Here is a 24,156-nt window from a genome sequence, read left to right on the forward strand (position 1 = left end):
ATTTTTAGAGATAGGGTTTCAATATGTGGCCACAGCTGGCCTCAAACTCTTAGACCAGGCTGGCCTCACAGAGATCTACCTGCTTCTGCCTCTGCTAGGATTAAAGATGTACCACCACACCAGGCAAAAACAAACATCTTTATTTGTATAGCACTTCTGAAAATAACACACATTAAAAAAACAAAAACAAAAAAAAACAAAAACAAAAACAAAACAATTGTAGGATTTTTGCAATAGGTCAAATATCTCTTATTCGAAAATGTTTGACACAAGAAGAGGTTTGGATTTTTGACTTTTGCAGATTTTAGAATAATTGTATACTATAGATAAATGACATTTTGTAGGGATGGGACCTTAAGTCCAAATATTTATTATTTATTATTCATGTGTATTTATGTGCGCCAGCATAAATTTTTGTGCACAGCATGCGTGAAGGAGCCCACAGAAGCCAGAAGAAAACATTCAATCCCCTAGAATTGAGTTACAAGGGGTTGTGAGCCACCATGTGGTTGCTGGGAACTGAGTCTGGGTGCTCTACAAGGACAGTCAGTGCTCTTAAACATTGAGCCGTCTCTCTAGTCCATGAAATTCTTTTCTGGGCTTTTTTTTTTTAAAGATTTATTTATTTAATTTATGTATATAAGTAGCTGTCCTCAGACACACCAGAAGGGGGCATCATGTCCCATTACAGATGGCTGTGAGCTACCATGTAGTTGCTGGGAATTGAACTCAGGACCTCTGGAAGAGCAGCCAGTGCTCTCAACCTCTGAGCCATCTCTCCAGCTCTTGATGAACTTTTTTAAAACAGGGCCTCCAAACACAGTTCAGGCTGGCCTCCAGAGTGACTTTAGTACAAACACTTGCCAAAGGCTTGGCTTTTTTATGCTTTATGTATGCTTTACACACAGCCTTAAGGAAGGTTCTTGTTACAATACTGTGACTCGTCATAAGAGGTCAAGTGAGAAACTGACCTGAAGACTTGGGAGCATTTCTGATTTTGGATTCCAAGTTTAGTTAAACCCATATACAGAAACTATTAGGTCAGAAAAATCATAAAGGTCATGTGTCGAACCCTATTTTCCTATGGTCAAATACAGTCATAATACCTTATTATCTAATAATGTGCCTCTGTTTTCTAAAGATTGTTTAGGAATATAAACTCAGTTAGCTTCAGTGAGGTTGGAGAAATATAACTTAATGGAGACTGCTGTGTTTCACTGTAACAAGACAAAGAGTAAATAAATGACAGCTCTCTTTCACTGCAGACTTGGTAAATCTACTACGGACACTGTCTTTAGTATTTTATAAACTTTATTCCATTAGACAGGTGCTCCACAGCACTGAGATCTACATGCCTGCTTTTTCTGTTTGTTCAGTTTGGGTTTATTGAGATGGTCTCACTGTGTAGCCCTGGCTGGCTTGGAACTCACTATGTAGACCAGGCTAGACCCAAACCCAGAGAGATCTGCTGCCTCTACCCCCCAGTGCTAGGATCAGGGTATACTACACACCCAGCAATACACCCATTTCTTATTGATGGGGAGAAGGACTTTGAGTACCAGCCCAAGGACACAGCTAAACAGGCTAAAGAGTAACACAAACTCAGGCCGGATCAGAAAGTGTCACTGTCTTCAGGAAGAATACCATGTGTGATTTGAAATTAATATACGATGATTAATAATAACCATGACTTCCTAAGCTTTTATTGGGAAGGGATTTATAAAGAGTATGTTTAAAATCCCACCTTTAGGGGTTGGGGATTTGGCTCAGAGGTAGAGCGCTTGCCTAGCAACCGCAAGGCCCTGGGTTTGGTCCCCAGCTCCGAAAAAGAGAGAGACTACATCACTGAAGATGCTAGCATCCACACCACAAAGGGCTAAAACTCCTGCTGGCGGTGGAAACATTGGTTCATTTCTCATTGCTAGGCCAGTGCCTGAGGTAGCAGACGAAGTATTTAACTGACAGACCAGGAAATGTAGGCCTTCTTTCTTTTCTCTTATTCCCCCAAACACTTAAGAGTATCTAACCTGACAAGCCAGGCACAGGTTTAAAGAGCAAAAGAGACCATTGGGGATCAGATAAGGGCCAACAACATGACTCGGCAGGTAAAAGCACTTGCCACAGAATTCTGGTGACATGAGACTGATCCTCAGACCCACATGGTAAAGGAAAGAACCCGCTCCAAAGTTGTTCAACCTCCACATATGTATCGAGGCACATGTGTACACACACACGCAAAATAATAACAACAACAACAATAATAATAAAATTCTTTAAAGGGCAAGAGCAAATTCAACAGTTAAATATAGAAAAGGTGCAGTGACAACTCCACCTCCCCAAGAGACTGAATTACAAAAGGAATAGAATATCCTGAGGTCACAACTGAACTGACCCCTTGGGAAAAGATACTACTGTGTGTAGATGTCAGAGCTCTGGACTATGTTAATAATAGAGCCTCAGTTTCCTTTTAGATCTAAATCAGGACACAAAGCTACACAAAGCTCTAACAATCTAAGCATCATCAGAAAAGGTTACTTACAGGGCTGCTTTTCAACTGCATCAATGATCTTTTCTAGGTTCTCCTCGAGCTCCAATTCAGTGACAGACTGGAGAGCTTCAGTGAGATACTTAGTGGCTTCACTAGTGAGAGGAAAAAAAATGATGAGACCATGAATTTCTCAGCATTCAGAACATGCCCATTCCCTTCTCCCTTCAAGTGGTTCTCATTTTGCCTACAGTTTCTGAATAAAACCACCCTTCCATCCCTGTGTAATAAAACTGGTGGTTGTAAATTTTTATTCAAATCTTATAAAACTCAAGCTTTATTAAAATCTAACATCACAGAAAATTCAGTTCTCCCTCTAACACTGAAGTGTCAATGCTTGAAACAGTTAATTAAAAAATAAGTGTACAGGGTTGGGGATTTAGCTCAGCGGTAGAGCGCTTGACTACCGAGCGCAAGGCCCTGGGTTCGGTCCCCAGCTCCGAAAAAAAGAAAGAAGAAAAAAAAAAAGAAAAAAAAAGAAGTGTACAAGTAAAATAATATATCCCAGCATCAGATCCTGGTAAAATACCTTTTTAAAGTATCTACATGAGCTGGACATTTGAGATGATCCTATTGTGACTGGAGTGTATGAGACTCAAAGCTGAAACTCTGATTTAGGTTTTTGTTTGTTTTTCTAGACCGAGTTTCTGTGTACCCCTGGCTGAACTTACAGAGATTCACCTGCCTCTGCCCCTGGAGTGCTGAGATTAAAGTTGTGCTGGATTCCTGGCCTACAGTAAAAGCAGGCCAAACCATGAGTGCAGTTTTAGTCTCTAACCACAGGGTAACCTGTTACACTGGATAGCACACTGTCTTCCCGCAGTAAAGCTCTATGGTGTTTTATTCTACACACGGTGCTTTGAAGCTAAAAGATTTTTGAGTCTATGTCTCACTGAGTCAATTAATGAGCTTCCGACGGCTTAATAATAGTACACTTTAAGTGAAAGGAAAAGCTATTTCAATGAATCCTCTCTTCAAATGTCAAGGATAACCAAATTAAATTCATCACTTCTCCCCTACCCGCCCCCGGGTATACCCAGGCTGGCTTTTGGACACTACTGGGCAAAACATAAAGTTCACAGTTACGAAAACAAAACACTTAAACTGTCTCAAAAAGGTATACAGACCTCAGCAGGTACTTAAACGTAAAGTGTATTATAAAATATAAATTGTAATAAGAGAGCTCTTAGATATATGTTCATTCTTCAAGACTAAAAAGACACACTATCGCCAGGAAAACCTCCTTTAGGGGCAAATAATTGTAAACTAGGAAATCTAAAAGAAAAAAACTAAAAACATTTCTCCAAGCAATACGAATCCCACACAGTGACGGGTTTGAGAGACTCAGACTCTAGAATATAAATTGCCAGCAGACATGCATATGGATTCACCCAGGTCTCTCCTTTGACAAATCTCTCTGTAACTTTCAGAAGTAACATTGTAATGACTCGCATCCTGCAGAGGCGGGGACCTACGCCGATCAGAAGCCAGCAAACCCACATCTCCGGCTCAGTTCCGCGCCGCAGCGCAGCTCCGCCCAGACTGGAAGGAACATTTGCACCCGGCGCCAGGGTCGCAGAAACCTAGGGAGGCTCTACAGCCTCAGATGCACCAGATCGACCTCGCCTCTTACGACAGAATGTTCTAGATAGGGCATTGCGGCGGGACAGGTTGCCTCTCGAGACTCACCTCCTGAGCAGCAAGCCCCGAAGCTTGAAAGCTGAGACCGTGCGGCTCCGCAGCCGCTCCGGCGCCATGTTTGAGATTTGGCGCCACCGCCGAAGCCCCGCCCTCCATGGGAGTGGACACGCCCGCTGCCCCGCCCTCGCCCCGCCCTGGCCTTATTCTTGGTCTAGTGAAGTGGGTTTTTGTCCCTTCAAACTGCAGGGGCCGAGGTGGAATCTCAGACCCTAGGTCTGAAACATGAAGCTACCTGCGCGCCCACCCTACCCAGGGACTAAAGCAAGAGTGGTCTGGGTGGGAACAAGCTTCCTTTATCCCAAATGCATTTTTGAATACTCAGCTCCCCACACTCTGCTACCCTCTTCTACTTCTCTGACTCTACCAAGCTTCCTTCCTGCACCCAGAATCTTAGCTTCGAGGCCATGAGAGTTGTAGAGCAGGCTTGTTTACCGGTTCTACACAAGCTCTGGAAATATTGTGTCTTCACCGTCTTCCCCAGCAGGTAGGTACTGTCCATCACGCTCATCCAACCACAGTTTTAGTTGAGGGCCTCTCCACAACCCTCTGCCATCAATTAGCAGTGCCCCACTTTTTTCATGACATCTTTTTTTTTTTTTTACGGGTAGAGTAACAAACCAAAGATTATGAATGGTTGGCTTGAGGTGAATTATCAGTGAGGTGGAGCCGCACTTAAATCGTTATTCTGAGTCCTACAAGCCGACTCAGTAGAGCACATTTTAAAATGTTTCCTCTTGCTGAGAGTGATGGCACATGCCTTTAATCCAAAAACTCAGAAGGCAGAGGCAGGAGATCTCTGTTAACACCCAGGCAACTTATTCTACAGAGTGAGTTTCAGTCCAGTCACCGGATCACAGTGAGACCTTATATATAAATACATACATATATACATACATACATACTTGTTCTGGTGAGACAAATAAACAATTGACTGTTTATAAGTGAGCATGCAACTTTATAGGATACAAGGAAGCTCTGGGCATAAGGTCACAGGTCTGTAATCTCAGCACTCAGAAGGGGGAGGTTGACTGACCAGGAGGTAAAGGCCATACTCGAGGTCACAAGTTCAAAGCCTAAGATACCGGAGGCTTAGTGGGAGGGGAGAGGCAAATAAGAAAAGCACAAATGGTTCTACACAGGTATATGCAATTATCTCTGGGGCAAATAGTTAAGATCTTTTTGAAAAACAAAACAGTAAAGAGAAAACATTTGTATATTTGCTTGATTTTACATTTCAAAACTTTCAAAAAGTTAAACTAGACAAAAAAGATCCCAACTGTAGTGCTTTGAGTGAGAAACGCCCCCATAGGCTCTGGTGTTTAAACACTTGGTTCCCAGTTGGTGGCACTGTTTGGAGAGATTCTGGTGGTGCAGTTGTGCTGGACTAGGTGTGGTGTTTTGAATTAGTTTAGCCAAGTGAGGGGCACTATTAGAAGGTGTGGCCTTGTTGGAGTATAGGTGTGGCCTTTTGAAGGAAGTGTGTCACTGTATGGGTGGGCAATGAGACCCTTCTCCTAGCTGCCTGGAAGCCGGGTCTTCTCCTATTTACCTTTAGAACTAGATGTAGAACCCTCAGCTCCTACTGTACCATGTCTGCCTGGACACTGCCGTGCTCCCGCCTTGATGATAATGGACTGAACCTCTGAGCCTGTAAGCCAGCCCAATTAAATGTTGTCCTTTATAAGACTTGCCTCGATCATGGTGTCTGTTCTCAGCAGTGAAACCCTAAGTACAATTTGAGATTGCATAACTTCACCCCACTTCCAGCTCATTTTCTCTGGTGTTTGCATTTGAAGATGGGAGCTCTTAGCTTCCTGTTTCTGCCATGTGTTGCCATGATTCAGTGAGTAAACTGAGGACCTGAGTCTAATCCCCAGAGTCTACATAAATCCAGGTATGCTGCTGAGAATCTGTAATCCCAGCCTTCTTACAGCCAAATAAAAGATGGAGAGAGTAGGACTTTTAGAAGCTCGTGGACCAGCAGCAGTGAACAACTAAAAGTGTCTGAATCAAGATGGAAGTCTCTCTCTCTCTCTCTCTCTCTCTCTCTCTCTCTCTCTCTCTCTCTTAAAAGGATTAAACTTGTCCTGGGTGGTGGCAATTATGCCCACCTCTCTCAGGAGTATACTTTATGAATTGCTCTACTGCAAGAGGACATTCTGGGGTGAACATATTACTGGAACACACTCTGCAGGCCAGCATTGGAGAGCTTACTGAGAGTGCAAACTGTAAAGGCAGTCATATGTGGTTGGGTGAGACGGAAGCCTGTAAAGTTGCCTATCTTGATTTGCTCTATGAATTTCAAATAGTACAGGTGGCCTAGGGGGTTACAGTGAAATCACAGAAACCTTTAAACAGCTAGACAGGGTAAAGATAGATTACCCTTTCAAAAACCAGAGGGTTGGGAGTCGGGAGGGGGTGTGGGGGCTGTGAAAAAACAAGAGACTCCTGGAGAGTTAGAGTGGATTCTGGAAAATTGAGTAAAGAAGTGACCAGTGTACCCCACATCACTCTTTCAACACAGCAGTTATTAATAAGTGATGGCATCTCTCTATATGGCACTTGACCCTGCTAATAACCTTTTCCAGTAGTCCTTGAGCATGAATATCCCAAGACTAATTTACATTCACTGGTATGAAGGACAGTTCACAGGAGTTGGGGGTTTAGCTCAGTGGTTAGAGCACTTGCCTAGCAAGTGCAAGGCCCTGGGTTCGGTCCTCAGCTCCCCCCCCAAAAAAAGTTGTGTTCTCTAAATTCTAAAAAATCTAAAACCATGAAGGACAGTTCACTTCCAGACACCGCCACCAAGGCACCTCCACCAAGGTTACCACCTCAGGCACAGTAAAGACAGATTACCACAGCACGGAGGTGTCAGGGGATAGTGACCCAGAACCTTGCTTGGTTATCCTGCCTATTTCCACTAAAAAGGTCATTATATAGATGAAGTGGTGCAAAATGGGGTGTTTTACAGCTTTATAGAAACATTTGAGAGGCTGGAAGATAGCTCAGCTGATAAAGTGCCGGCCACTCAAACACGAGGACCTGAGTTCAGATCTCTAGCACCCACATAAAAGTTGGGCATGGTCTTCGGCATCCGAGCAAAGAGGGCGAAAGAAGCCGCAGATCAAGATGTTGAGAAGAAGTAATGCGCGGCTGGAGAGCTGTAATAAATTTTCCATAAAGCAAAAAAAAAAAAAAAAAAAAAAGTTGGGCATGGTAACATACCTGTAGTTTTAGCACTGGGGTGAGGCAGAGACAGATGGATTCCCAGAACTAGCTGGACACACACACATGCTGACTCATGCACACACTCACATGCATATTTGCCCGAGGCCAGCTCCAGCATTTCTGTTCTCTTATAAAGGTAGCTGAGTGGAAAGAGTGCAGGCCAGGGAATGTGCAAGACTTGGTCTTGCAAGATATCAGGGTTGCTTCTATTAGAATAATAATGTTTATTTAATCTTAATTTAAATTCCTTTTGCAACAGTAGCAGGGCCTACCTGTCTGAGTTCCTCTAAAGCCAGAAACTGCAAGTCTCTAGTATTTAGCACCTCATCATAAAACAGCAGGAGGTTAAGCAAAGTAGCCTTTGTTCATATCTCCATGGCTCAGACTGTGAGTTTATACAACTCCCAGTCTGCTAGTGAAAGTCACAGGAAGAAAAGAGGACACTTTGATAATCTTTATTTCTAAGTTCGTCTTCTCCAAAGATTCTTTCCAAAAAAATTCTCTCTCCACTCTTTGTCCTCAGGACTTATACATCTGTCAGAACACATGAGCACATGGTAAAAAGTCCACCTTGAGTTTACATATAAATTCAAATCATGAATTAAATAAGGAGTTTACAACAGAGATGTTTACATATGTTCCCATTAAGACTAGACATTCATTTTCTGTCACTAGCTTTACAGGTTCATGGAAAGTTCTTGTAAGTTATCATTGAAGTTTTGTATAGACAAACCCAGTCAACATTTTGTCTTCTGTCCTTACACCCACAATGAATCATTAGTTCTCTTTTATGACCTTTGGTCAATTACTGTGTAGCCTCTTGAAATGTGTTCTAAATTGTATATACCTGCTTTCTATCTCAGAAGCAACTTAACTCATGACATGTGGAGACTGACAGAGTTCTCACTGCAGTTTTCATATCAGAGAAGGTTTTAATAACAACCCTATTATAAAGTACTTAATAATTACTAATATAATTTTAGGAATTCTTATAGGATTATCATTAAGCAATAAGAAATCATCTATTTGTCTATATAGCATCACTACAAGACAACATATTGTCATTGATCTGCAGAAATCTGCTCAAAAGGGTGGGTGGATACCTAGTGACTGTTATATATATTTAATAATAATAGGAAAAGCATATTAATAGTAGGAATCTTTCCTAAACTGTAGTCTCTTCGACCTTGCCTAGAAGGGCTCATCTATAATGCTTTTACAGTCCATGGTGAAACCATCTTAGGAAGATAACCTGCTAGCTTTTAGCTTCTCATAGATGGTTTCTGGCACACATTTGCCCATACACACTGTATACATACAAAGTTTTAAAAGTAATACTAAAGAGAAAGGAATCTGAAAGATTAGGTATTCATTTTCTGTCATTAGCTTTACAGGTTCATGAAGAGTTCTTATGATTAAGTTATCATTGAAGTTTTGTATAAATAAACCCAGTCAATATTTTGTCTTCTGTCCTTGCACCCACAATAAATCATTAGTTCCCTTTTATGACGTTTGGTTAAGGTACCTATTGGTACCTAACAGTGAGGTTGAGGATGGGTATGGTTATGCACACCTTTAATCCCAGCACTTTGAAGGGAAAGGCAGATGGATCTCTGTGGGTCCAATACCAACCAACTCTGTCTCAAAAACAAACTAAACAAACAAAAACTAGCAGCTTGGGGCTGGAGAGATGGCTTACAGGTTAAGAGCACTGACTGCTCTTCCAGAGGTCCTGAGTTCAATTCCCAGCAACCACCTGGTGGCTCATAACCATCTGTAATGGGGATCCAATGCCCTTTTCTGTTGAGTCTGAAGACAGCAACTGTGTACTCACATACATAAAATAAAATATAAATTAAAAAAAAACTAGCAGTTTGGAGCTGAAGAAATGGCTCAACAGACTCAAACCCACATGGCAGTTCCTGGAGCCCACATTACCATGTGAGTAATTACCACATTACTCACAATGATCTATAATTCTAGTTCTGCTCTCCACTGGCACTGCACACACATGGTTTTCATGCACATACATACAGGTAAAAACATCCATACACATAAAATAAATCTTTTTAAAAATTATGGAGGCCATGCACACCTTTAATCCCAACACTCAGGAGGCAGAAGCAGGTGGAGGGTCTCTGTGAGTTTGAGGCCATCTTGGTCTATATAATGAGTTTCAGGCAGCCAGAGCTGAATGGACTCTATCTCAAAACAAAACAAAACAACAACAAAAGGAATAAAAAAGGAGATAGGAGATCAGTCCCAATTAGGTGCAGGAGGGGAGGCAGGATTATAAAATTCGTGAAAGTGTTATAGCCTAGTAAGATATGTATGATACCAAAGTTGTTAAAATCATAAATCACCATTACCTGTGACCGTAAAACAGGTGCAGACATTTGCAGAGCTCCTAAGCCATTGATATGATTTTATTTTCCACTTCACCCAGGTTACCCATCCTTTTAGTAACTTGATAAAGGGGGGAGGGCACCTGTGGAGCTGGGACAGAAAGGCTTGAGAAGTTTTGATCAGGCTAAATAGGTGTGCCCCATGACCTCGGTGACCATGTTAGAAGTTGCCAGAAGCTCAAACGGTGATATCTGGAAGTTATGGCAAAAGAAATCTGAGTATCAAAAGCAAACAGTTCCAATAAGGTTTTGGTCATGAACATGAGAAGGGGAAAAGCTGGCATATATTTCTAAAACAGAATTGCTAACTGTTTTTAAAGCATTGCAACAGGTGAACCCCATCACCCTTGGTAAAGACAGACTAGCAAAGCACAGGTTGAACTGAAAACTTCTAGGTCTCCTCCTGGGTGGCACAGACACAAACTCTATGAATGCATATTCACAACAATGAAGTGTGATATCAGTAATCCTGCCATGAATGCCATGAGGCTATGCTGGGATCAGTGTCCTCTGAAGCCAGTGTACCTTCATCAGTAACTGAGTCACAGCCAAGCCACTCCTGTTAATGCCTGGTACATGAATGACAACAGCAGGGGCACCAGACAAAAATGGGTGGCTATAGCAAAAGAAACCAGTAGGCTAAAAGTAGGGTTGTGTCTCAGTTACTGTGAAGAGACACCATGACCAAGGCAACTCTTGTATAAGAAAACATATAAGAGGCTTAATTTTAGAGGCTTAGTCCGTGATCATCAATGAGGAAGCAGACAGGTATGGTGCTGGGGCAGTAGCTGAGAGCTTTACATGCTGGTCTGCAAGGCCCAGACAGTGACACTGGGGACTATGAATTGAAATATATGAACCTGTAGAGGCCATCACATATGGGCATGGGCATAGCTCGTGCAATGTGGCTGTGGAGTATCCATGCTGGCATATTCAGAGACACATCCACATAGAAACAGAAAACTGACAAGTTCCTGTTGGTTACCATAAGGACAACAGATATGGGGAAAGTATAGTATGAATGTCAGAATCCTGGTATCTTTCTACATAGTAGCCCATAGTTCATTGAGCTTTGCTGGAAATAAAAAGGTATATCCCTTTATTAAAGGACCATCTGCTTTCAAGTATCTTTGGGAGTCTGCCCACTAGGTTCATATTGACCACAGAGGAACCAGCATAGGCTAGAAAACAGCTCATGCCACTGTCATTCCCATTAAATATTCCACTGTGCCGCAACATGTCCAAACACGCAAGGCTTGTTCTCAACTATGGCCGTAGCATAAGAATGTCATATTGAGGCAAATACATAAATCTACCCATCCTGTATGGTGTTGGCAAGTAAATCACATAGGACTTATGCCTGCCAGGGAGAGTTGTTAATATGCCCTTACCTGTGGACTGCTGCACACCTCTTGCAAGTATTTCCAGGAAATAAACATCAGGCAAGGCTGATGATCATCATCAAAGGTCTCATCTAACTCAAGGGTGTGTAGAGACATGCTCAGAGCATTGACAGTGATAGGGCACTCATTTCACGAACACTGGTGTGCAGAGCAGGGCTGAGGACAACAGCTCCAATGATACTTCCGCCTACTACAGGGGCTGGGTGGATTGAAAAGAAAAATGTATCACTAAACAGCTGTTAAAGAATTTGAATGGGGGTTGGGGATTTAGCTCAGTGGTAGAGCACTTGTCTAGCAAGCGCAAGGCCCAGAGTTCGGTCCCCAGCTCCGAAAAAAAAAAAAAGAAAAGAAAGAATTTGAATGAAGAGAGATGGCTCAGTGGTTAAGAGCACTGACTGCTCTTCCAGAGGTCCTGAGTTCAAATCCCAGCAACCACTGAAGACAGCTACAGTGTACTCATATATAATAAATAAATAATTATTTAAAAAACGAATTAGAATGAAGGTAATCTGCAAGAGTAGGGCACTCCCAGAAGTCACAGATTATTAAACAAATAAACAAGCAAACATACCAGTGTTGGGCCTGACCTACCACCTCACGAATTGTTTGCCAAGGAGGTCCCTGAAGTCCCCCAAACAATACAGACTATTGCTACTGCTATGTGTTGCTCACCAGAATTAGATGGTGTGATGGCTGTTCTTGGTTATCAACTGGACCACATCTGGAATGAACTAAAATCCAAAAATGGAGGGCACACCTGTGAGGGAGTTTTTGCTTAGTTTGAAGTAGGTAGATCCACTTCTAACGCAAATCTTGAGGTAGGAGACACACCTTCAATCTGGGCACCCCTTCTTCTGGAAGCCTGTGTAACGACGAGGAAGGAGGAAGCTATTCTCCTCACGGTTTGGAGCCTTTGGCAGGTCCCCAGAGTGACTCATGGGAGAGACCATTGGAACACGGCTCTATCATCATCTGGAGACAACTATTCTCCCTTTGGGAGACAGCTCTTGGCCTGTTACCGGGCCTGAGTTTGACAATGAGCCACCAAGTGACTGTGAGACCTGAGCTGCCCATAATGACCTGGGCATGCATGTTTTCTGACCCACCAAGGCATAAAGTAGGATGTGCACAGCAGCAATCTACTGTCAAATGGAAATTATATATATGTATATGGAAATTATATACATATATATACGGTTATATATATGGTTTGTTATATATTATATTCTTGGTTTTATATATATATGGATATATATCACTTCCATTTGATAATAGTTGCATGCATACATGCATATATATATATGTATATATATATGTATGTATATATATATAAAATCAGGCCCAAGCACATGCAAGTTACATGAATAAGTTGCCCAAATATGTATGGTTTCAAATTTCTTGCCATCTTCTTTCAAGCATGCACCTATAGCCTCATGGAGTGCACCCTATGGTGGCCCTGAAGAGAAGACTATAGGTTAGTTTACTGGCGGTCTGCATGTTATGCAGGCACCACCCAGAAGTGGACAGCTGCAGCATTAGCACCCCTTTCCTGGGACAATCCTGAAAGAAACGAGTGAAGGGAAGTCTTCACAGTGGGCAAAACTATGGGTTATACACGGTTATACAGTTTGTTTGGAAGAAGAGGTGGCCAGATTGTACACTGTTCACTGATTCGTGGGCTATAGCCAATGGTAGGTTGGTTGTTCAGGGACGTGGGAAGAGCTTGATTGGATAACAGGTAAGAAAGACATTGGGGAGGAAACATGTGGACAGATCTCACCAAAGGGCGAAGAATGTGAAGACACTTGTGCCCCAGGTAAATGCTCATCGAAAGGTGACTTCAGCCAGGGAGGCATTCAGTAATCAAGTGGATAGGATGACCCATTTTGTGGACAGTCAACTTCTTTCTCCAGCCATTCCTGTCATTGGTCACTGGGCTCATGAACAAACTGGCTATGGTCGGTTATGCATAGACTCAGCAATGCAGACTTCCACTCATCAAGTATGACCTGGCTGCAGCTGCTGCCGGGTGCTAGATCTGCTATCAGCAGAGACCAACTTTAAGCCCCAGATATTGTGCCATTGTCTGGGATGACCAATCAGTGACCTACCTGGTGGCAGGTTGACCACATTGGACCATTTCACTTTGTTCTTACTGGAGTAGGTACTTATTCTGGTTATAGATCTGCACATAATGCTTCTCTGCCCAAACCACTATCTGTGGACTTACAGAATGCCTTAGTCACCGTCATAGTATTCCATGCAGGACTGCTTCTGACCAATGAACTCACTTCACAGCCAAAGAAGTGCGACAGTGGGCCTATGATCAGCTGGTGTTTTCATTTTATGGATCCTGAAGCAGCTGGCCTGATATAAAGATGGAATGACCTTTTCAAGACACCGTTGCAGCACAAATTAGACAGTAGCCTGTTGCCGGGGCAGGGTTCTCCAGAAGGTGCTATATGCTTTGAATCAGAGTCCAATATAAGGTACAGTTTCTCCTATAGCCAGGATCTATGGGTCCACAAACCAAGGAGTGGAAAAGGAAATGGTTCTACTTACTATCATCCCAAGTGACCTACTAAGAAAAACTGTGCTTCCTCTTCCTGTGACCTTAATTTCTGTTGGCTTAGAAGGTTTGGTTCCAGAGCTCAGAGTGCTCCTGCCAGGAGTTCCAATAATCATTCCATTGAACTAGAAGTTCAGACATTTTTCTGTCCTTTTGGGGCTTCTGGAGCCTTTAAGCCAACAGGCTAAGAAAGAAATAACAGGGTTGCGAGGAGTGGTTGATCCAGATTACCATGGAGAAACTGGATGTCTTCTCTACAATGGAGATTAGAAAAATTGTGCCTGGAGTGCAGGAGACCCCTTAGGGTGTCTCTTGGTGCTACCATGTCCTGTGAGTCAAGTCAATGGGAAACTACACCAGCCTAATCCAGGCAGAATGACAAAGCGCTCAGCTCCATCAGGATTGAAGATATGGGGCCTCCTTCAGGAAAAAAGCTAAAACCTGCTGAGGTTATGCTCAAGGGTGGAGAGGAGGTAGTTATGAATGCCAGCTACAGCTGCATGACCAGTTACAAAGACTGAAGCAGTTTGTCAAGAATGCATTTGTACAGATGTTTGTGTTTTCTTTCCTAATTGATTATGTGCTGTAACATCAATTAAGAAAATATCAATAGGGGGTTGGGGATTTAGCTCAGTGGTAGAGCGCTTGCCTAGTAAGTGCAAGGCCCTGGGTTCGGTCCCCAGCTCCGAAAAAAAGAAAAAAGAAAAAAAGAAAAAAAAAAGAAAATCTCAATAGTTATCATACTTAACTTTGAGATACTAAAAGAATGTCCCTAAAGGGACATTGCCACCAATTCTAAATTTATAGTACGTTTGCGGTTGTCCAAGGAGGTGATGTTAAGCATAATTATGACTTGGTTAAATATTGAATACATTTAGATGGAATGTGGGATAGTTTATATTTAGTCATTATACGATGTGATTATTATTTTCATTTGGAAATTCATCACCATATAAGGCGATATGATTGTGTTAAGTTGACATGGGTTGGGTTTGTGATGGCTACTTTTGGTTGTCAACTTGATTACATCTGGAATGTACTATCATCTGGAATGGAGGGCACACCTGTGAGAGATTATTTTTGTTTGATTTGAACTAGGTGAGTCCACTTTTAGTCCAGATCTTGAGGCAAGAGGATACATACCTTTGATTCAGATTTTGAGGTGAGAAGACACATCTTTAATCTGGGCCATACTTCCTGCTAGAAGCCTATACACGGAAGAAGGAAGCTTGTTGGGGGATGGTTTTGTGCACTGTGTATTCAGATGCTGTTTTCTGTGCCCAGAGATCTGGTGGCAGTTTCCATCAACTCTAACTGGTTAATAAAGTACTGATCAGCCAATAGCTGGGCAAAAGAGAATAGGCAAGATTTGTGGTCCCAGTCAGAGAGAGAGAGAGAGAGAGAGAGAGAGAGAGAGAGAGAAGGTAGAGGAGAATAGGGAGGAAGAGGAAGAGGAAGAGGAGGAAGAAGAGGAGGAAGAGGAGTTGGTGGTGCAGAGGTCATGTGGATGGACCAGACCAGTAGGATTCACCATGAGGTAGTGATGACAGAGCGGCCATGAGGACACGCGCGCGCGCGCACACACACACACACACACACACACACACACACACACACACGGACCAGAGCAAGCCAGGGAAGACCAGACGGCAAGTAATAATCCATCTGTCGGAGTAGTAGCAGCCTAGTTGGGTTAGACTAGCTCAGCCCCTGCCCAGCTCAGGCTTGTTAGTAGAAGCACTGGGTCTCTGTGTCATTTATTCAGGAGCTAAAATGGGCTAGAGCATGCATAGAAATGCCCTTCAGTTATTAACAGGCAAAGGGGGTGTAAGGAAAAAAAAACAAGAATTACTTTTGCAGAAGCCTCTGTTTTTTGGCCTGGTTGCCCATTCCTTGCTAGCAAGTCCACTCCCGCACAGGCTTTAGAACCTACTCTTTCAGGATCCAGCACATAAAGAAAGACCCGCTGAGACAGCCATCCTTGTAGGCTAAGCAACTACTGGATTCTTGTACTTCTGGTTTACAGCCAGCCAGCCATTGTTGGATTGGCTGGGCTGCGACCTGTAAATCATTTCAATAAATCCCTTTTCAATATATATGTAGAGACTCATCCTATAAATTGTTATTCTCGAGAGCACAGATTAATACAGATGGCAAGTCTCTACTGCCAAAGACACTTCATGTCTTTGTGGAAGAACATGGAAGACTCAGACCGACTGCACTGGCCTTCCTCCTGGTTAACTTTCACAGTTGCTGGCAAGCACTATGCAGGCTGCTGGGGGAAAATTGTAACCAATGGTCCCACCATGCTGGGGATCCTGAAGTACCAACCGGTCAGGCCTGCTGTTCCCACTGGTGAGGAAACTATTATGGGTACAACCAATTCTTTTCTGATTGGATTTGTGAACAATTCCACAAGAGGGAATTGGCCCCTGGTTCTGTAAACCGAGTCAAAAGCCCCCATAGCTGGGAAGACCATAGATTTTTTGAAAGCTACTGCTGCTGCTGCTCTTCTGCTAAATGCTATGTGTCTGTCAAACTGCCTCCTATTTGTGTTTATATCCCTCCACTAGTGTAGCTGTCATCTTTGGTCAGTGAAGTTTCTCTTTTACAATGGGCAGTAAACCAGCTGTTGACTGTCCAGCCCTAAAGGGACATCCTACCCAAGCCTCAGGGAACATCCTGGAAGTGGGAGGAGGAGATAGCAAGAGGTGGAGGGTTGTAGAACTGTCATCACTGGGATTAAGGGTTGGGGGAGGGGCTCCCTGCCGCTGTGGACTTAAAGGCAGTTAACAGTTGCAAGGACCTGGGAGTTCTGATGGTCCCACCCCCCAGCTTTTGGAGGCAGTTAACAGTTGCTAGGCAGAGACATTTTATTCAGTGGAATAGCTATGCTCTTGTAACTGTAATTAAACTCATTGGTTCTTCAAGGAAGACTTGAATGGAATTGTTTCTTTGATCTGCTGAATGTTCCTCTCCCCAGAGAAAATTTATACAAGTGGGAAAGGCTAGATAAAGAGAGCTGTGTAGACAGTAATGTTTCCTTTTGTGTTAAGGGGGATTTGTGCCTTTGTTCCCACATCTATTATACAAAGAAATAATAGAAGAAAAACACTCAGTGCCTCAGGCACCAACACGTTCTGAGGTTGATTAGTACCGAAGAACACGGGAAGGGAAAAGAAAACCACAAACACCCAGACACCACAAAAGCAAAAAACCTCAGATGTGACTTCCAACCTAAAACATAAATAACATGGTGTTAAAAGCACCTGGAGACTGAAGCAGGAGGACTCTACCGCAAAAAAAAAAAAAAAAAAAAAAAAAGCCAGGAGGCTGCTCATGTCAATAAGCTGGCCCAGGTCGGGTTCATAAGCCCAGTACATGGCACAGAAGAGAGAAAAATGCTCACTTCACAAACGCCATGGAGCTGGAGAGATGGCTCAGGGGTTAAAAGCATTTTTGTTCTTGGAGAGGACCCAGGTTTGATTCCCAGCACCCACATCTCACAACTGCCCATAACTCCAGGTCCAGGATATACACGACACAAATAATACATACATACATACATACATACATACATACATACATACATACATTACATACATATACACACGCAAGAGCCAAACAGTCACACACAAACTAATCTAGGAAGAAAGAAAGAGAGGAAGAAAGAAAGAAAGAAAGAAAGAGAGAAAGAAAAAGTCATGCGAAACCATTCCTAATTAATAAAGACCTAAGATGTCCAGTCAGTGGCTGCAGAGAGGCTTCAGGGAGGGAGCTCAGTGAATCTTCGGAGCGCCGGTGTTCTCCGGGAGCCAGCAGACCCGGGTCCCAGGCTGCGGCCGCGCAGACGCGCAGGTTTCTCGGTTCCGCCTCCGCCAATCTGGACCCTCCTCGCGTTCCGTTCGCGCGTGCGAGCCGGCGCGGAGCTGGCTGGGCCCGGAGGGCGGATGGCGGACTCGCAGGCGTTCTGCGTGGCGGAGGAGCGCAGCGGCCACTGCGCTGTGGTGGACGGACACTTCCTCTACGTGTGGGGGGGCTACGTGGTAAGGGGAAGGGGCGGGCGCTGGGGCGGCGCGGGAGCGGCGGCTGGGGGGGGATGACGGCCGGGGACGCAGCACTCCCACAGGCTCCCAGGCGAGCCGCCTGCCGTGCTGTCCACTTCGCTCCTGGTCCCAAAGCCACCAAAACCAGTTCCAGGGTGCGTGACCCCTCCATGGCTCAGCACTGGAGAGGACCCCAGAACGCCGTGCCGTGTTATTTGGGATCATTGCCACCTTGCTACTCAGAATACGGAACTCACCAAGCAGTTAAATTTATCAGCCATTTTTAGTGGCATTTCTTTGCTAATTAAATACTTCTGGAGTCTTAAAATAGATTCGTATTCGCAACACTCCACCACAGAGTTTTGTGGTTGAAAATTCGTATTACCATGGCGGTTGGAATGTGTGTTTGTTTTGTTTCTATGATCATAGGATGAGAACAAGGATTATCGAGTCGGAAAAATAATTCAGGTGTACCTGCCCACCCCGTTTGTTTACAGATTAGAAAAAAATAAGCCCTACGGAATGCCTACTGCAAATAGAAGATACATCTTCTGACTTCCTCAGTGCCCTTATATGATAGACCTGTAACGCAACGAAATAAAGTGCATACTGTGTGTGTTAAGAATTCTCAGGTCTGAGTGGGTTTTTGTTGTTTTGTGTGCTTATTCCTAATTTAGTGCAGTAGAAGTAAAAAAAAAAATAGGTTTTGAGTGCCAACTATATCTGGCATGTCCCTGGGAACTCTAATATCCTAATCAATAGGATTATAAACTAGGATCTAATCTGTAATGTTAATTTTTTAGATTTATGTACATGAATGTTTTGCCCATATCTATGTCTGTGCATCGTGTGTGTGTGTGTCTGTGTGTGTATCTCTGTGTGTGTGCTCGCTGTCTGTGGAGGTCAGAAGAGGGTGTTAGGAATTGGCATTACAGACTGTAGTGAACCACTAGTGGGTGCTGGGAATCTAGCCCAGGTCCTCTGCAAGAGCAGCCAGTGCTTTTAACTACAGAGCCGTCTCTCCTGCCTCACAGCTTCATTTTATAAAAAGATAGGCACCGACCCTTTGGAGGGCATCCGACACCAGCGACTGCTCTCTGAAGCTTCATTTTGCTTTGTTATTTGAGACAGGACTGCAGCTCATACCGTCTGGCCTGGAGTTTCATGTGTAGCCCAGGTTAGCCTCAGATTCAGTACAAGCTTCCTGTTTTTGACTCTCAGGTGTTGAAATTTAGGAGCATGAGCTACAACAACTGGCTCTCCCATTTAAAATAAAAGAAAACAACAAAAGCAAGGTCTCGGGGTTGGGGATTTAGCTCAGTGGTAGAGCACTTGCCTAGCAAGCACAAGGCCCTGGGTTCGATCTTCAGCTCCGCGGGGGGGGGGGGGGGGGGGGGGGCAAGGTCTCAAGTACCATAGGTTGGCCTTGAACACCTCAGCCTCATTCTCTGGCTTCCACCCCGAGTGTTGGAATTGAATTAGTTCTTGGGTTTTTTTGTCTTTTTTTTTTTTTGGTTTTTGTTTTTTTTGTTTTTTTGTTTTTTTGTTTTTTGTTTGTTTTTTTTTTTTCCTTCTTTTTTTCAGAGCTGGGGACCAAACCCAGGGCCTTGCGCTTGCTAGGCAAGCGCTCTACCACTAAGCTAAATCCCCAACCCCTTGTTTTTGTTTTTTTAATGAAAAACTAGTACTAGTACATACAATTTTTTAATGTTTTTAAGTTCTGCCACTTGGAGATACAGACTTACCAAACTTTATCTGCTATGTTTATATTGGGTTGTGTTGATAGTGGTGTCCCAGGGCAACACAAGACATTGGGTCAGAAATAATTGTAACCTTCTTTTTTTTTTTTTTTTTGGAGCTGGGGACCGAACCCAGGGCCTTGCGCTTCCTAGGTAAGCGCTCTACCACTGAGCTAAATCCCCAGCCCAATTGTAACCTTCTAGTGTCTCACCTTTGCATGGACTCACTTTAACTCCATAAATGAAATAGATCAGTGTGGAATTCTTTGGGACCATAAAGGAAATGTCTGAATGTTTTCAGTCTTACTTTACTCTTGAAAATTGTAGTGGGTGAGGGTCCAGTTCTCCAGGGGGCAGCTACAGAAAATTTCCTTTCCAACTACTTGTTATTCCAAATAGCAGAGACGCTACAAGCACAGCCTTTTAATATACAACACAGACTTAAGCCCTGAGTCTACTACTTTTTAAATCATCAGCAGGTCTGAGCAGAAATGTTTCAGGTAGAAGTGGAAGGGGGGAAAAGGTAGGAGGCAAAAAAGACAGCTTTCCCTCTCTCCAGAAAAAGCAGGACCCTTCCAACAGGCTAGAAGGGCCTCTTGAGCAAGAGTGGCTGAAAGGTCCTGGAAGCTGGAGGGATTCCTGCAGTGAGTGGTTAAGAGTATGCTGATATTGTCTGTTTTCTATCGCAAACAACTTTCCTCATTAATACAAACTGTGTGTGTGTGTGTGTGTGTGTGTGTGTGTGTGTGTGTGTGTAAGTTGACAGAGCTGTGAAGTACTTCCTGTTCAAGCGAGTTTTAAAGAACAGCATATTTGAAACTAGTCTCCAGAGACCAATGTAATTGGCAATAGAATATTCTTTTGTTCTCTGTCCTTTCTACCTTTTTCAAATTTCTGACGTCCATACAGGTGCCAGAGCTGCTGGCAGGATGGTCAAATGTGAGCAGTTTCCCCAGATGGTTCAAAAGATAGTCTAGTCTGTTATATATGGAAGATTGGTTTAGGAAATGTTGGGAAAGAGTGAAGAGGGCCGTAGAACCAGATACCAAAGTATATCACAGCTCTAAAGTAACTCAGTGATCTTGACCCAATAGGTAGCACCTTAGACTGAGAAAGAGATGGCAGAAACAGCCAGGCATATGAGACTGTTTTTGTTTGTAAAAGAACTGTTTCGAATCTAGACCATCAGGTATTCAATAAATGGATCTAGGATAGTTGGAGGGAAATGATATTAGAGCCTTAGGACTGACAAGTTAAATACAGGAAAACTAAACTTCACCATGGGGGGAAAAGCAGGACTATTTTGAAATCTTGGTTTGGGAAAGGAAAATCTGAGTTAGAAATAAATATAAAGGAAAAATAGGTAGATCAACCTTGTGGGGCGGGTAGACAACTGCTTTTAAAAAAGCATCACAAGGGGCTGGGGATTTAGCTCAGTGGTAGAGCGCTTACCTAGGAAGCGCAAGGCCCTGGGTTCGGTCCCCAGCTGCGGGGGGGGGGGGGGGGGGGGACCAAAAAAAAAAAAAAAAGGGGCTAGGGATTTAGCTCAGTGGTAGAGCGCTTACCTAGGAAGCACAAGGCCCTGGGTTCGGTCCCCAGCTCCGAAAAAAAAAGAACCAAAAAAAAAAAAAAAAAAAAAAGCATCACAAAATGAGAAACCTAAGGGCAAATGAGGAAATGTTGGTTATTTGTGTGACAGACTGAACTCCTGCAAAAGCCAAGGGCAGGAGAGAAGCATAAGAGAGCTTCAGGGACATGGAGGGTGGAGTCCTTGCCTAGTGCACAGAAGCCCTAGTGTGTAGGAGGTGGGGGTGGGAGGATCAGATGTTTAAGGACATCCTTGGCTATATAGAGAGTTAAAAGCCAGCCTGGGCCAGAGACTGTCAAAAAAATAAAACAGGAGTAAAAACATAAAACTGCAGGACCCACCTGTAGAAGAATGTGACACAGGCCGTGATCCTGGTGTAAGAGGCTTACACCTCAGTGCTGGCAGTCTGCAGGCAGTTCTGCAGTATGGCCTCAGAGCTCGCTCCCCGCACACCCCAGATCCTGGTTCTCCAGGCTCCCTGATGACCCATGAATTACTTAATAGTCATTTCTAAAATCATGTGAGGTGTTTGAGACAGGGTCTTTCTGTAGCTCTGGCTGTTCTGGAACTTACAGAGATCCACCTGCCTCTGCCTCCCAAGTGCTGGGATTAAAGGTGTGTGCCCTATGCCCAACTAACTTTTATAGGTTTAAACTTTGACGTGTATACACCAAGGAACACATAATATATCACTTAGAGACAAACACACTCACCCTTCAGATTAAGAAACAGGGCCAGGGAGATGTCTCAACCGGTCAGGGTGCTTGATAGCTTGAGGCCAAGCTTGGTGACCTGAGTTTGCTCTGTGGAACTGATATGGTAGAAGGAGATAGCCAGCTCCACAAGTTGTCTTCTGATCTCCACTGATGTACCTTAGTATATGCATGTCCTCCCTCAATCAACACACACACACACACACACACACACACACACACACACACACACACGAAAAAATTTCGGAATTATCACTATTATTTTCAAAGTTTCTTGTTTATCCTGGTTGAAGTCATTGCTCCCCTCACCCCCAATCCCAGAGAGTATTGATCCCTGTTTCTTGATTTGTTTGTTTTTTTGTTTGTTTTTGGCTATATAGTACAGCATGCTAATATGGATATTAAGATAAACTGCCTTTGAGTGGCAGATTCCTTTACATCACCTTTAGATCTATAAGACAACCTATAGAATTTACAATGTGAAAAATGAAGACTGTTTAGAATAGATATGAGGAGGAGAGCCAGTGGGTTTTTTTTTCATTATGTGTGTGTGTGTGTGTGTGTGCGTGTGTGTGTGTGTGTGTGTAAGAGAGAGAGAGAGAGAGAGAGAGTGCATGCATACGTGTGCATCTCTCTGTATTTATATCTGCATATTTGTGTATCTGTGTGTATATATCTGTATGTGGGTATCTGTGTGTATCTGTGTGTGTACGCGCACACGTGCCAGTGCTCCAGGAGTCCAGAAGAGAGTTCTTACAGAGGACCCAAGTTCAGCTTGCTGTACCCACTTTAAATAGCAATGTAAGAACATTTATGTTCTTAACTGCTGAGTCATCTCTCCAGCCCATGAGGTATTTTCCCCTTAATTCTTGTGACACCACTCCTCTGGCATCTAAAGGAGTTTTACATTTCCTTTGGACACCACTAAGCCTTGAAGCACTCTTGCAGACAAATTTGGTGCTATGTGAATTCTGCCACACTGTCAGCACTGATACAGCTCCTGGCCTGACTGTCCCATAACTGTTGACTCCGTTCTTTAATGTTTGTTACAAATCTTATAGGGCTGCTTCTCAGTATTTAGGTTCTATTACTGTCTCTTGTTTTTTTTTTTTTTATTGAGTATTTCTTATTTACATTTCGAGTATTATTCCCTTTCCCGGTGGTTTCCGGGCAATCATCCCCCTAACCCCTCCCCCTCCCCTTCTTTATGGGTGTTCCCCTCCCCATCCTCCCCCCATTGCCGCCCTCCCCCCAACAATCACGTTCACTGGGGGTTCAGTCTTAGCAGGACCCAGGGCTTCCCCTTCCACTGGTGCTCTTACTAGGATATTCATTGCTACCTATGAGGTCAGAGTCCAGGGTCAGTCCATGTATAGTCTTTAGGTAGTGGCTTAGTCCCTGGAAGCTCTGGTTGGTTTTTTTTTAATATAATAACTTTTTGCTTTTGATTTTATGTATCCCAGGCTGCCCAAACTTGTTATGTAGTCAAGGATAACCTTGATCCTTGATTCTCTTAACTCTGTCTTTTGAATGCTGGGATCACAGGTAAGCGCTCTATGCTTAATTTATGTGGTACTGTGAACAGCCAGGGCTTTCTGTAAACTCAGGAAGCTCGCCACTGAGCACAGTCACAGCGCCCTTCTGTTTTAAAACTGTATATTCTGCCTTCCTAGTTGTGTTAGCCCTTGGTGTCCACCATCTTACCAGATCATCCCTATCTTGACTTTCTTCTTTGTCACTTTTTAATAGTTTTATCACATGTCTGTCTGTAAACAGTACAGTATTTGATCTGAGAATTACAGCATACTTTTCCTTTAAGACGTCCTTGTCACTTTCAGACTTATGCATTGTTTTTTAAAATCAGTTTTACTTGTTCTCTTTATTTTAACTTAAAAAATTGATGAGTATATATGTATGTATGTATGTATGTGCGTGCATGTTTTGTGTATGTATATATGTGTGTATGTATGTGCATATCTGCTCTGTGTGTGTATATTTATGTGTGTGTATGTATGTGCATGTCTGCTGTAGGTATGTAATATGTGTGTATGTATGTGCATGTCTGTTGTGTGTATGTATATATGTGTGTATGTATGTATGTGTGTGTCTGCTATGTATGTGGGTACCTACAGAGGACATCAGATCCCCTGAGGCAGGAGTATCAGGTAGTTTTGAGCCACCCAAATGCCTGTGATGCATGCTGGGTGAACTCTGGTCCT

General features: G+C 43.3%; 2 protein-coding genes across 14 annotated transcripts in view; one reads left to right on the top strand and one right to left on the bottom strand.

The window, feature by feature from the left end:
* Positions 1 to 17,879, bottom strand: part of Pole2 (DNA polymerase epsilon 2, accessory subunit) — a 38,090-nt gene extending 20,211 nt beyond the window's left edge. For 2 of the 10 annotated variants that reach the window (XM_087552679.1, XM_087552678.1), the window contains exons 1-2: positions 4,235 to 4,322; positions 2,540 to 2,640 (exon numbers count right to left, since the gene is read on the bottom strand). In XM_087552679.1, the coding sequence (XP_087408805.1) occupies positions 2,540 to 2,640; positions 4,235 to 4,302 (169 nt within the window). In that variant the 5' untranslated portion in view covers positions 4,303 to 4,322. 10 annotated transcript variants of the gene reach the window in all.
* The window catches only part of Klhdc1 (kelch domain containing 1), a 52,542-nt gene continuing 46,135 nt past the window's right edge, over positions 17,750 to 24,156 (top strand). For 2 of the 4 annotated variants that reach the window (NM_001414927.1, NM_001108027.2), the window contains 1 exon segment: positions 17,750 to 17,897. In NM_001414927.1, coding sequence (NP_001401856.1) covers positions 17,802 to 17,897 — 96 coding nt within the window. In that variant the 5' untranslated portion in view covers positions 17,750 to 17,801. 4 annotated transcript variants of the gene reach the window in all.

Source organism: Rattus norvegicus, chromosome 6 (genome assembly GCF_021556685.1).
Source record: "Rattus norvegicus strain SHRSP/BbbUtx chromosome 6, alternate assembly SHRSP_T2T, whole genome shotgun sequence".
Taxonomy (NCBI): Eukaryota; Metazoa; Chordata; class Mammalia; order Rodentia; family Muridae; genus Rattus; species Rattus norvegicus.